The 14611-nt window shown below is 39.4% G+C and overlaps 1 protein-coding gene across 3 annotated transcripts in view; it reads right to left on the reverse strand.

Annotated features, from left to right (window-relative positions):
* DOCK4 (dedicator of cytokinesis 4) overlaps window positions 1-14611 on the reverse strand; it is a 470104-nt gene that overhangs the window by 42889 nt on the left and 412604 nt on the right. For 2 of the 3 annotated variants that reach the window (XM_030826426.1, XM_030826424.1), the window contains exons 33-36: window positions 12714-12740; window positions 12474-12569; window positions 11481-11541; window positions 6925-7018 (exon numbers count right to left, since the gene is read on the reverse strand). In XM_030826426.1, coding sequence (XP_030682286.1) covers window positions 6925-7018; window positions 11481-11541; window positions 12474-12569; window positions 12714-12740 — 278 coding nt within the window. The remainder of the gene's footprint in view (window positions 1-6924; window positions 7019-11480; window positions 11542-12473; window positions 12570-12713; window positions 12741-14611) is intronic. The other variant, XM_030826425.1, reaches the window with a different exon arrangement.

Raw genomic sequence — 14611 nt, forward strand, 5'->3', positions numbered from 1 at the left:
GGCACAAGAAAGCTGCCCGACAGGGACAGGGATGCCTTCTGTTGCATGCACTCTTGCTGGTCTCTTTCTTTATGGGATTGAACGTGAGATGGACAGAGAAAGCAGCCACTAAAGGGTGTCAGTTAACTGGTGGACGCAGACACAGAGCTGAATCACCATAACATAGGTAGCCATGGACGACTACTCTGATTGCACAAGAATTATAATAAGCAGATCCTCAGAAGGGTGCTGTTATTTTAATAGGCATCTAGTTTTCTCTGACATCCCTGAGATGATTTCCTGATGTTTAATTCCCCAAGTATCATTATAATAAATGCTAAGTATCTAAGGAAACCCTACGCATATTTTTGTTCTTGCATCCACACTCTTTGCTCTTGTCATCCGAACAAGCTGTGCTTCCTCTCACATACCTCTCTGATTCACACCTAAGGGCCTCATAGCTTGTGCCTGCAAGATCTTCTTTCCCCCTTAGCTGAAATAACTCCTACTTTCTCTTAATGACCTGGCTCAGGAGTTATCTTCTTTGTCTCTCAAATTTCTTTTGTGTCTCTGTCAGTATGTGACTACTCAGAAAATACCCCAGAGACTAAATGATCATTTCGAGAGATTAGGAAGACTGAGGGATGTCCTTCCCACAGCTGCCCACAGGCAGTGATGACTTCAAGGGTGATGAAAATCAAATTTACAGAGACAGAAAGTAGAATAGTGGTTGCCAGGGGTAAGAGGAATGGGGAGTTAGTGTTTAATGGGTACAGAGTTTCAGTTTGGGAAGATGAGAAAAGTTCTGTGCCTGTAGTCTCAGTTACTCAGGAGGCTGAGGCCAAGAGTTCAAGATCAGCCTTGGTAACACAGTGAGTCCTCGTCTCTAAAAAAATTTATTTTAAAATTAGCTAGGTGTGGTGGCACACGCCTGTAGTCCCAGCTACTTGGGAGGCTGAGTCAGGAGGATCATGTGAGTTCAAGACCAATCTGGGTGATATAGTGAGACTGCCATCTCAAAAAACAGAAAAGTTCTGGAGGTGGATGGTGGTAATGGTAGCACGACAATGTGACTATACTTAATACCACTGAACTGTACACTTAAAAATGGTTAAGATGGTAAATTTTATGTTATGCACAATTAAAAAACAAAAAGAGGCCGGGCACAGTGGTTCACACCTGTAATCCCAGCACTTTGGGAGGCCGAGGCAGGTGGATTGCCTGAAGTCAGGAGTTCGAGACCAGCCTGGCCAACACAGTGAAACCCTGTCTCTACTAAAAATACAAAAAATTAGCTAGCATGGTGGCGGGTGCCTGTAATCCCAGCTACTTAGGAGGCTGAGGCAGGAGAATCACTTGAACCCAGGAGATGGAGGTTGCAGGGAGCTGAGATCACGCCATTGCACTCCAGCCTGGGCAACAAGAGTGAAACTCTGTCTCAAAAACAAAAACACAACCCCCCAAAAAACAAAAAGAGCAATGAAGGTCTCCAGTCTCCAAATGCTTTCCCAATCAGCTTGCCCTTGGAAGGTCCTGGGATGGGCGGAATGCCAGGTGTGGGTCAGGTGCCCCTGGGAAAGCCTGAGAAAAGAAGGCACTGGCAGGCAATCAGATGAAACTGACAAATGACTGAGCAATGGCATGGAAAAGATGTGAAGACAAATTACACCTGTTTCAGAATTTGATTTGGGAAAATGACAACATATATCTGAGAAAAACTGTGTCTAGAGGAAGCAGTAGTAAATTTTTATTAATCTCATTCTACCATTTTGAGAAGTGCATTACAAGGACACCAATATGCAAAAAGAAATAAGAGAGAAGAGTAGAGATGAGTTAGGCATGAAAGATGCTGTCACAAAAGGCTGGAAAAGGGTTAAGTCACTTAAACAGAATCCTAGAAAGATAGAAAAGTTCCCTGTCAATTTCACTGTCTCCAAGGACAGAAATGAAGATAGAAGAGAGCAGAATAAAATGTTACATGGGAAAAGAACTGATTTCTTATGACTTTAGGGAACATAAAGACTGCAAGTTGAGTAAACAAATTAAAGAAAAAAGATTTACCCAGTTTTGAAATATAATCAGACAAATTTGGACTTTATTTCAGAGAATCAAAATATATCTGTTATATATCTAGAGTAGCTTATCCTCACTTAGCTCCTGCATTTCTCTTTTTATGAACTTTAAAAATTTTTAAAAAGTTTACTGTTTTTTTTTCTTTTTGAATTGAGAATTACCAATATTGAGAAAGAAAATCTGCTTATCAGGTGTTAATATTTAATTAAAGGGTACATTAATTCGTGATGCATTTATTTAAATCTCACATTGCTAGGCACTATTCTAAGAACTGAGAAGACTAAAGATAAGAAAAACATCACTGTGGGCCGGGCACAGTAGCTCACACCTGTAATCCCAGCACTTTGGGAGGCCAAAGCGGGTGGATCTTCTGAGCTCAGGAGTTCAAGACTAGCCTGGGCAATATGGCAAAACCCTGTCTCTACAAAAAAAAAAAAAAAAAAAAAAAAAAAAGAAAAAAGAAAATTAGCTGGGTGTGGTGGCATGTGCCTGTGGTGGCATGTGCCTGTGGTCCCAACTACTTGGGAGGCTGAGGTGGGAGGATCGCTTGGGCTTGGGAGGCAGAGGCTGCAGTGAGCCCAGATCGTGCCATTACATTCCAGCCTGGGTGACAGAGTCAAACTTTGTCTCAAAAAAAAAAAAAAAAAAAAGAAAAGGAAAGATTACTGTCCTCAAGGGACTCTTGAACTGAAGATTATCCATATATACATGCATGCATGTACATACACAATATATAATATATAATCATATAATATGCAATTATTAATAAAAAACAGTTGATAGGTACTTCAATAGAAATCTGGGGCTGGGCATGGTAGCTCACACCTATAATCCCAGCACTTTTGGAGGCTGAGGCAGGTGGATTACCTGAGACCAGAAGTTCGAGATCGGCCTGGCCAACATGGTGAAACCCCGTCTCTACTAAAAATACAAAAAACTTTAGCCAGGCATGGTGGCAGGCACTGTAATCTCAGCTGCTCAGGAGTCTGAGGCAGGAGAATCGCTTGAACCTGGGAGGTGAAGTTGCAGTGGGCCGAGATCGCACCACTGCACTCCAGCCTGGGTGACAGAGTGAGACTCTGTCTCAAAAGCAAAACAAAACAAAAAAATCTGGAAAAAATGCAATAGGAAAAAAGAGATGGGAAAATCACTTAGCCTAGGGGCATGGAGATGGTAAGAGAAAGAGAAGAAAAAGAACTTCAGGAGGGGGATGGCTGCATGGAAAAGAGGGCGAAGGAACTGATCCTGAAGGATGAAAGGAGGGTATGTGGTACAAGTGGTAAGATGAGGCTGAATAGACAGGTGTTGGTTCAATTACAACAGACCTTGAATAAAGAATTTGAAGTTTATTTTGTAGAACACATACACTGACAACAGAGTGATATCTAGGGAATGAGCTGGCAAACTTTTTCTTAAAGGGCCAGACCGTACATAATTTAGGCTGTGGTCTTTGTCTCCACTACTCAGTTCTGCCACTGTGGCGCAAAAGCAGAAATACACAATACACAAATAAGTAGGCACGGGTGAGCTGTTATAAAACTCCCCTTACGAAATAAGGTAGCTAGCCTGTAGGCTGTAGTTTGTTGACTCCTGTTCCAAAGAATAACTCTGGTGATAGTTCAGAGGCAGACAGGTGAGAAATGATGAAGGTCTAACTGAGGCAGTAAAGGTGGGAACAGTGAAAAGGAAATGGTTTCCTAGAGATTTCTAGGAAACAGAATTAATAGAACTTCATGAATGATTATTTGAGGGAGGCTAGAAAAGTCAAAGATACATCAGGGTCTTCTGACTGAGTAAACAGTGATGCTACTAACTGAGACAGTGGAACCTCAGCTAGAGGAATGCGTAAATTCTGGGAACACAAGTACCATTTCATAAAGGATTCCCTTATGCTTTTAAAGCTGGGGGAGGAGCCATGATTCAGGAGTTCCTTGGAAGAACAATGTGGCAAAAGACCAAGATTTGAGGTTCCCAAATCTAATTAAAGGGTTCTGCTTAAGATGGAGTACATGCATTCCACCCTATCTCTCCCACTGATTACAACTAAACAGCCTGGAGAGACTATATAACATAACTATTGGAGGACTCTGAAAAGTAAGTAAGAGCAGGTAGACTGAGGAAAAAAACTAATACTCAAAGAATGACCATAGCACAGTTAATTCTGTTTTTATTTTTTGCCTTCCACATCTCCTGGCTTAGACTTCCCTGTTTCCTGGAACTGCAAATGGGAACAGACAGAAAAAGCTCCAAGAAAAGTTCCTTTAGTCGGAGTACTGGGTGGAAGATCCCCTGTGGAGTGAAGCACTGTAGACATTTCTGGCCTCACTCTGAGTCTCAGAAACAAAGTTGCACACTGTAGGGGTGGCAGTGGGGGCAGTGGCAGTGGCAGTAGTGCCTTCTATGAGCTCTTTTCTTTCACTGCTTTGCCCACAGAGAGACCAATTGCAGGGAGTGCATCATGGCATGAAGAGAGAGGATCAAGCCTTGGCTATATAGCCAGAGTACTAGGAAAGGAAGTTCTTGGGAGACAGGAAGAATGGGGAGGATCACAGAGGGAAGGGAGCTCAAGAAAGGGATACTGAATTCTGCATATGAAGTCAGACTCATCTCCAAGGTGCACAAGTGTAGAACAAACCAATGGATCAATATAACAAGGACTTCTGTCTGTCAAAATTCAAAAAGTTAATCTCTTCCTAAAGATTTTAACAGAATCCAGATTCCTATAACATAATATTCAAAAGGTCTAGAATATAATCCAAAATTACCTGACTTTTAAAAAACTAACCAACTCCCAAAGGGCAAAAGCAATGAAAAGATGCCAACCCCAACTTGATGCAGATGTTAGAATTATAGACAAAGACTATGAAGCAGTTATTATAACCATGCTCCACGAAGTAAAGGTGAACATTTTTGAATAAATAAAAAGATAGACATTCTTTGCAAAGAAATTGAAGCTGTAAAAAGAAAATAACTACATGGAAATTTTAGAACTGAATAATACAATAACAAAAATAAACATTTCACTGGAAAGGCTCAATAGCTGAATGAAGCGACAGAAGAAAATCAGTGGACTTAAATCAATAGATTAGTGATCTGAAAAAAAAAGAAGTTGAACAAAAATGAACAGAGTTCCAGGAACCTGTGGTACAATACCAAAAGGCCCAACATTCATGCCATTACAGTCCTCAAAATGAGGAGAAGAACTGGTAGAGAAATATATTTAAGGAAATAATGCTTGGAAACTTCCCAAATTTGGTAAAGGAAATAAATGTACAGATCCAAGAAACTCAGCAAACCCAAACAAGTTAAACTAAACAGGAAAACTATGCCCATACATATAATAATCAAACCACTGAAAACCAAAGACAAAGTCCTGAAGACAACCAGAAAAAAGTTACAAACTTTATGTAGGTGAGTAATTTCTTTTTATTATTTTTTGAGACAGGGTCAGGCTCTGTCATCCAGGGTGGAGTGCAGTGGTGCGATTTTGGCTCACTGCAGCCTCTGCCTCCCAGGCTCAAGTGATCCACCTCAGCCTCCCAAGTAGCTGGGACTAAAGACCTGTGCCACCATGCCTGGCTAATTTTTTGTATTTTTGGTGGAGACAGGGTTTCACCACATTTTTCCAGGCTGGTCTGTAACTCCCGGGCTCAAGCGATCCACCTGCCTTGGCCTCCCGAAGTGCTGGGATTACAGGCATGAGCCACCACGTATGGCCTTGTAGGTGAGTAATTTAAATGACTGCATATTTCTTGTTAGACACCATGAATGCCAGAACACAGTGGAATTATATTTTTAAAGTACTGAAACAAAAGAACTGTTCACCTACAATACTGTATCTAGCAAACATATCCTTCAGGGATGAAGGTGAAATAAAGACATTCTTAGATAAAGGAAAACTAAGAAGATTCTTCACCACTGGATCTGCTGTAAAAGAAATACTAAAACAAGCTTTTCAGGCTCAACAAAAATATTATAATAACAGAAGGAACCTGGGAACTTCATGAATGAAGAAAGAATAATAGAAATGGTAAACATCTGAGTAAATAATTTTTAACCTCTTAAATTCATTAAAATAGGTATGACTATTGAAAGGCAAAAATTATGACATCATTTGATGGGACTTTCAATATATGTAGATGTAATACATATGACAACTACAACATACAGTGGGGAGGATAATGAGACCTATATAGTTGTAAAATTCCCACATTTAACTTTGATATGGTTTGGCTGTGTCTCCACCCAAATCTCATCTTCAATTGTAGCTCCCACAATTCCCATGTGTCATGGGAGGGCCCAGGTGGGAGGTAATTGAATCATGGGGAGGGTCTTTCCCATGCTGCTCTCATAATAGTGAATAAGTCTCACGAGATCTGATGGTTTTATAAGGGAGAATTTCCCTACACAAACTCTCTCTTGTCTGCCACCACGCAAGATGTGCCTTTTGCCTTCCACCACGATTGTGAGGCCTCCCCAGCCACGTGGAACTGTAAGTCCATTAAACCTCTTTCTCTTTATAAATTACCCAGTCTCAGGTATATCTTTATCAGCAGTGTGAAAACAGACTAATACAAACTTGAAGTGGTAAAATCCTAACTATAAGCAGACTGTAAGAAGTTATGTATGTATTTGGTAATCCCCAGAGCAACCTCTGAAAAAGTATGCAAAGAGATATAGTCAAACAACCTACATGTATGTATCATGTATATGATATATATAGAATCTGCAGAAATATATATCCAATTAAAAATAAATTTTAATTTTAAAGTAGAAATGCTTGAGTCTTCCACTCTAATTATAAAAAGCGGAGGAATGATCATGCTTAATACAGCAGCCCCCTCCCCAGTCTGAGCCAAAAGACAGAATTACCTGTAAAGTTCTGTGCTTTGAGATGCAGATCATAGAGTTTGTGAATGTAGCGTATATACATCTCCTCCTTGTTCAGTTCAGTCTTATAGAAGTTCTGTAAAAAAAGAGTACAGGTATGGATAGTTCCTCAACAGTCTGGCCTACAATTATTTGCCTTCTACCCTGCTAAAGTTCCATGTCTGGAGCCAAGAGAATGGATGCATTTTTCCATGTAAATATCTCTAAAAATGAAGTAAGGTGGCTCAGTGACAGTGTCAGTCATTTCCTAGCAATTACTGGATAAGTTAGTATCTTGGGTTATTATCCCTGATTCATATTTCTTTACTTTTGTTAGTTTAAATGTCAATGAACAATCAGGCTATTCAACTAAAAAATATTTAAAATATGTAACAGATTAATGGATTTATTAACTTTGCTGATTGATATTCAAAGGATAGTTTCTTTCATTCTAAATTTCAAAGATATTTTGCTCTAAAGAAAAAAGTCTCAGCTGGGCATGGTGGCTCATGCCTGTAATCCCAGCACTTCGGGATGCCGAGATGGGCAGATCACGAGGTCAAGAGATCGAGACCATCCTGGCCAACATGGTGAAACCCCATCTCTGCTAAAAATACAAAAATTAGCTGGATGTGGTGGTGCACACCTGTAATCCCAGCTACACGGGAGGCTGAGGCAGGAGAATCGCTTGAACCCAGGAGGCGGAGGCTGCAGTGAGCCAAGATCATGCCACTGCACTGCAGCCTGTTGACAGAGCAAGACTTCGACTTAAAAAAACAAACAAACAAACAAAAAAGAAAAATCTCTAAGACATACAGGTAAGGATGAGTAAAAGCAACGTAAAAGGGTAAATAAAAAGGCTCTTTATTTTTAAGATGTTATTCTGCATTTCCTATGCATTGGACTTCAAATGTTTCCAGTTTATGTCCAAAACATAAAGGGACAAATAAGAGATTTTATTTCAAATTATTATTACAGAAACATGCTTATTGAAAATATTTTGTTTCCTAAGAAGTATTTAGATCTTAGGAAACATCTCTAAAATGTTTTTAACAAAAACTCAACTTTTACTTACCTGGACACATTATGTTCGCTATTTTATTTTTAGACAGAGTCTCACTCTGTCACCCAGGCTGGAGTGCAGTGGTGCAATCTCAGCTCATTGCAACCTCCGCCTCCTGAGTTCAAGTGATTCTCCTGCCTCAGCCTCCTGAGTAGCTGGGATTACAGGTGTGCACAACCACACCCAGCTAAGAATTTTTAGTAGAGATGGGGTTTTGCCATGATGCCCAGGCTAGTCTCGAATTCCTGACCTCAAGTGATCCACCTGCCTCAGCCTCCCAAAGTGCTGGGATTACAGGCATGAGCCACCGATCCTGGCCCAGGCTGGCATTTTAAAGGCATACTGATAAGCATCCAAAGCTACTTCTTCACCACATTATAAGGCACATGAGTCCTCACTGAACTTAGTCAACATAAAAGTGAATATAAATGAAGTTGGATTCTAGTAAAAGCATAATGTTGTGAGTCTCCAAACAAGACATGTTTAGTGAACAAATCATTGTGCATTATGAAATCTCTGCTGGAGACACTTGAACTGCTATTACTACTTATTGTTACTGTTTCAATTGATGCTAGTTGGTGTGTGGAAGAAGGGGAAATCAGTGATGAGGGAATAAATCTGTTGACTTGAAGGAGTGATAGGCTTTTCTAATGAGGAAAGGCCAGGAATTCTAAAAACTTTTCAAAGCTGATTAGCTAGACAGGGCTTTGCTAATAATGGACCAATCTAGCAAATGTGGCTGTTGAAATGGTACTTGGGCTTGAAGCCTGAGGATCTGCTATCAAATGTACTTTCTGCCCATTACCTAACAGGTGTCCGTTCTTCAATCTGAGGACTTTTCTAACTTTGAGACACTGATATTAAGTCAAATGCATCATAAATTTTTCTTTCAGTTTATACCATTATCCTCCCTCTTTTATTCTTGTCTCCTGTAGATCTTGGCATTCTTTAAAAAGCTCAGTAAATAATGCTATTCACGTCTCTCTTATTATAACCAAAATCATTTTAATTAGCAAGAATTGTTGTACCATAAACACAAGTCTAACGACTCCACAGCAGGTTTTTATATTATTAAAGGATGATTTGCTCTAATAGCTTTCTGGTAAGAAGCAGCTTTGAGAACAAAACAAGCAATCACTCTAAATAAATAGTTCTCATAAAAAAAATATCTCCAGTCAGCAGATGATAAACTTCCAAATGTCTGACAAAGTGTGTGACACAAAGAACAAAACAATAATTACATTTCCTAGTATTAGTCATGTCAAATATTACTTTTTTAAAACCAGTTTAACCCCGATCTTGTAAGGGATGTCACAGCTCTCCCGAAGACAATCTGGAATTGACTTTTCCAAAGAGTTAAGAGAAGTCTCTAAGAGGAAGTGAGTAATTGAAGAGAACCACATTGCTACTAGAAAAAAATCAAGAACTTTCCATGTGGAGTAGAGGCTAAAAAGATTAGCTTCAAAGTGATATATTTGCTTCTTTAATAAGTATTCTTGTGCTAGTTTGAAATAAGTAGAGCTTTCAAAGTGTTAAAATTTTCTAGAAGGACTACTCGTGGTCAGTGCAAAGCTATCAGGATGGTGTCTCGAGTGGTTAGTAATGGGGCCACTGATTATACTATATTAAATCTCAGGTGCATTCCTACCGGGAGACTAGAGTAAATACATTAGGGGCAGAGTATTAATTCTTTCATCCAAGGAAGTGATCTCTTCTTTTATACCAATTGTGGAAGTGAACATAAGGTCTATATTTATTTGCTCATCTCCAAATGGAAGGTACTTGTGAAAGAAGATGGAAGAGTGGAGAGGATTACTTTGGGGAAAGGTAAAGGCTTTGAGGTTATTTATGAGACTTTGTGCCTGGAGTTGAGGTAGAACCAGAGTTAAGAAGATGGAGAAGACCTAAAGCTTATCAAGCACTTAGCTTTTCTCCCAACACTGACATACAAGCAGGGACGTGGGAGAAACCCAGACTGAAGGTCTTCACTGTGATAAGAGGCTGGCAAAAGCAGGTAAGAAACTGGAGAATCAACTAGGAAATTTAAGAGAGGGAATGACTATGTTCAAGTTAGAAATGAGTACTGAGAGCAGAGGTCAATGGTCTGACCCAGTGAGCCTGGGCTGATGGCCTGCAGGTTACCGTTGGGTCTAATGAAAACATTATGGAAGAAAGTGAACAAGATGTGGCCTCACAGAGGATGCTTAGGTCTCACTATTTTTAGGGACTGATACTGGAGGTGGAGATGTAACAATTAGATTAAAAATGTGGAGGAGGTAGTGGGTGTGATAAAGACGGATACCATCAGAGACTCAGAGATGAGGAGCAGTGCAGCAAGAAATGAAGAAAATAGATGAAAAGACAGTCACAAGAAAGCAGAAGCCTTGAGCTTTGAAGATAGACTGTGACAGGATTAGACAAAGTAATACAAAACAAAACAAAACAAAAAGACGGAAACTGATGAGCTAAGAAAAGACAAAATCAAAGTAGGGGCAAAAGAATTTCAAGGTGCAAGCAAATAGAGAACGATATGGCATGTGAGGAACTCAAATGATCAGAGTACGGATAAGAATGACTGTGCAAGAACTTAGAATATAATAGATGGCGAGGATTCATTTATTCTACAAAATATAAGAAAAAGAAACCAGGAGATTCACAAATACAGAACTAGACTTTTCCTGTATTTTATATTTTCCTGTACTTCAGATCTGATTAAAGGAACTTACCAAAAACATTAATTTGACTTACGTTAAAATATGACAAATAAATGTCTAAATGTAGGGCCACTCCTTTGCTCTGTGGTAAGAATACCATTCTATTTAATAGTTAGTTATGTGACATTTTATATAAACGTTGGCTTGCCCAGGACAGCTTTGGATTAGCCTGTTATCCTTACAGAATGTTTAATTTTACTCTCAAAAATGTCCTGCTTGGTCATCCTAGTTATAAAGCAAACCTTAACAAAAGTGCTATGATGAATTCAATTTGCAAAAAAGCTAGAGTAAAAATTAGGGTGTTAAATGGAAAACTGTCATTTGTTCACAAAAGAAGAGATCACTAATACTTATCAAAATGTGGACTGCATATCACTCTGTGAGAAAGGAAAAGAAGAACAGAAAGAAATTGCTACACAAAAGTAGAAAGACCTCTAACAGGGGACACAGTGCTTTTTCCTAGGACAGCAACAAGACTCTAGGAGGGTGAAGTAGTGCAACCGGGGAACCCAATGGCATCATTCTGGGATCCCACAGGGGTCTCCTATTAGGGCTGTGGGGAATGCAGGAGATGCACCTTGTTATGTCTGGGACTGAGGATTTCCTGGACTTTAATGTAACCTGCAGCTCACTATGCTTCTCTTAAAAGCACTTGTAAATTTAAAAAGAACTCTTCTAAGAAACATCACATTGCAGATTAAACACAAACAAAACATAGTATTTCTGGGAAAAAAAATACAAGCATTAGGAGAAAAGGAGAAAAGGGGGAATAGTTTACTAACCAGAAGGCTAACTGTGCAGCCAATCTTTTTGCCATCTACCTCTCCCATTTTCATGCAGTCCCTAAAAACAAAAAGCAATAGTCAGAACTCAGAACTTCCTTCCTAGGGGCAAACACAGTTTGTTCTTTTTGAGGGAAAAAAAGAAAGACAGAAAGAAAAAAAAAAGAAGCCACTTGTAGGGACCAGAGGCAATTTGCATTGCAAGCGTTCGTTCGTTTAGATACATGCTCCAAGGACTGATAATCTAATCTCTGGGGAATGTGGGGAGTCAGAGACTCCTGAGCATCAGCTTCTGTTAAGAATTTCATTGCCATGTCAAGATTATGCTCCCTCTCAATGGACATGGGCTCAGGAAGTTAGAGGAGTGAAAGTGTGTTATTGTACACTTCCTACAGTGGGGTGAGAACTGGCTGGTAAGCCTGGCCATTAACAACGAGAATGAGGGCTTCATTCCTAAAATAAAACCAAACCACCATGTATTTAAGTGGGATGAACTACTTTAACAGTTTAGATAATATAAAAATAAAAAACATAGGTCTATGGAAGGTGACAGTGTGAGTTTCATCTCACCCACGTCCCCTTTTTAAGAGAATATTTAAGAGAATAGCATGATTGTACAATTCTCCGTTACATTGTTTTCACCCTAAAATGGATTGGTTCTACTGGTTTTAGAGGATAAGTCTAAATACCAAAATAAAGATTTTTTTTTTTTTTTTTTTTTGAGAACTCTCAGGGACTCTGAGAATCCTCTCAATTCACCAACTTTGAAAGAACTATCAAAAAACAAAACAAAGCAACAAAAAAGAAACAAAAGCTCAAATTAACAGCTCTGAACCAGCTGGTTACAAGTTCATTATCTTAGTATACCAGGTTCCATGGTCTGATAATCAATTGAGTGATTCACAAGAGCGGAACGTTGATTGTATTCTATTTGATTTTCTAACTGGAGCTCAGCATGAACTGGAGTTCAGAAAAACATGCGACTCGGCTTACCTGTAATCTAACAACCTCTCCATTAGACGAGTTACAGTAGCAATTAATGAAACGCCACTTTCCCGCCATGTTTCCCGCTCAATTTTCTTTAGCAGACTGGAAAAGAAAGAACCCGGGGCATTTTCAACATTTATTTTTATCAGTCACCATGACAACCACTTTACTTTCATCAGTACCTTAAATGCCTTAGCAACCACTGCAACATCTCACAAGTAGCACAATTTGCAAACAATGTCTTACCTAGGATAGGGACCAAATAGTGGAATTCTAATCCAGGAAGCATTGACAAAGCAAATTGATTTTCAGATTATCCAAGTCATAAAATACAAACACATGCATATAATCATATTTTCAAAATACACAAGCATCTCACAGCTCAAAGACATTTTTTCCTAGCTTCTCCCTTACACTAACAGAGGCTTGCATCTTACCACATCAAATAACACTGCAAAAAGCAAAAACAGGAGTGCCTCCAAGTTTACTTTTAAGCAAGATCTTGCTTTATTCACATAAAAATATTTTCCTACCGCTCAGTGGAATGCATCTTCATCCAAGCAATTTTACTGCAATGCAACTGCTACAGGAAAATCCTTGTACAGACGGTATGACGTTTTGCGTTTTTTCCTTTCACTTAACATTTGCCCACTCAATACATATTGTACTATCTGTGCACTCACTCAACAGTTTCATTCATTTTGTCACTAATCACAGAGGATTTTCTATGTGGTTGTTACAGCAGATTGATGACAAGTACCGAACCACATCTCTCCTCCTACATTTCCCCTAATCCTAAGCACCTTGGAGCAGAGGTACTATGTAAACACAAAATAATAACAATCATGATAACTAGAATCTGTGTTACTTCCACTCCCACCTCTCAGCCAGTTAACAGTGTACTTGGCAAAGGCTTTATGATTGAACTTTCCCCAAAAGATAAAAGAAAGAACATAAGCATGGCAATATGTGGATACTTCCCTACCCCTCGAAATTCAATGATTGTCATTTCTGCCTAAAATCTTATTTATCTTTCATCTTAGTTTCAGGAATAAGAGAGAAAACATTTCTTACAAGTACAATCTAAGCATATCATATGTGTACTTAGTTCAAAAATAAACATTCAAGAAGAAAGCTGTTTTGTCAAAGCTTTCTCTTGTCTGTGGCTATGTTCTCTCCCAAGTTTTCTCTCCGTCATCCCCCACCTCTTTCTCTTGTTATTGGCATTCTAGTGCCCAGCCTTCTGTCTTGTCTCCTTCTCAGTTTCCTATGCATCCCTCATCCTGTTTTTCTGGTTTATTCTAAACTGTTTCTTAGGTTAAGGGTGGAGACTGCATATGGAAGGGATGGAATCTGCCCTGACCAGTCCTGCAGGCGAAGGTCCCCTAGTTTGTTTAAAATGTGTTTTCTTTTAAAAACCTCTGAACAGCACCTCTTTCAGGCTTAAATTGCAAATTGTATTGAACTCAAATGAAAATCTGCCTGCCAAAAAGCAATGTGGAATGATGTAGAAATTTCCCCGTGACAGCCTACACCTCATACTTTAGAGGCTAAAAAACAAAGAACTCAAGTTAGGTAATAATTCTAAAAATACATGAAGACTTCTTTTATGGGCATAAGTTTCATTAATTTGCACAGACTTCTGATGCAGTAAGAGCTACATAATCCTCTTGTAAGAAGAGGCAAAGTTATGCACAGCCTGTTTCCTTGACTAACTCAAGACCAAATGTTAGGACTGAGTCTAAAACCCAGATCATCTGTGTGCTCAGCCAGCCTTGTTCCCTCTCTTGGGAATCTTGCCATTTCCCTGTTTACCTGATACCAACTGAGAAAGAGAGGCTATCAACAAGAAGAGAAGAGCCTTTCTAGGTAACCTGGGTGAGAGTGGGTATTTTCATTTACTCTATAATAATGCCCATGTGCCCACATTGAGCATATAGGGAGCCCTAATAACAGTGAAAGGGGGTTTCTCATTGCTAATTGATAAGGCTGCTCTGTTCCATGCAATAGAAATTCCTAACACTGGGAAGCAAGATAAGCCATGGCCCTGCAGGGATGACTCTGCTCAGCAGGTTTTCACTCTGTGAAAGCAATCTGTGTGTGTGTTGGGGATTTGACCCTCAATCTCCCTCTCTCAGTATCAT

The sequence above is a fragment of the Nomascus leucogenys genome, chromosome 13 (genome assembly GCF_006542625.1).
Source record: "Nomascus leucogenys isolate Asia chromosome 13, Asia_NLE_v1, whole genome shotgun sequence".
Taxonomy (NCBI): domain Eukaryota; kingdom Metazoa; phylum Chordata; class Mammalia; order Primates; family Hylobatidae; genus Nomascus; species Nomascus leucogenys.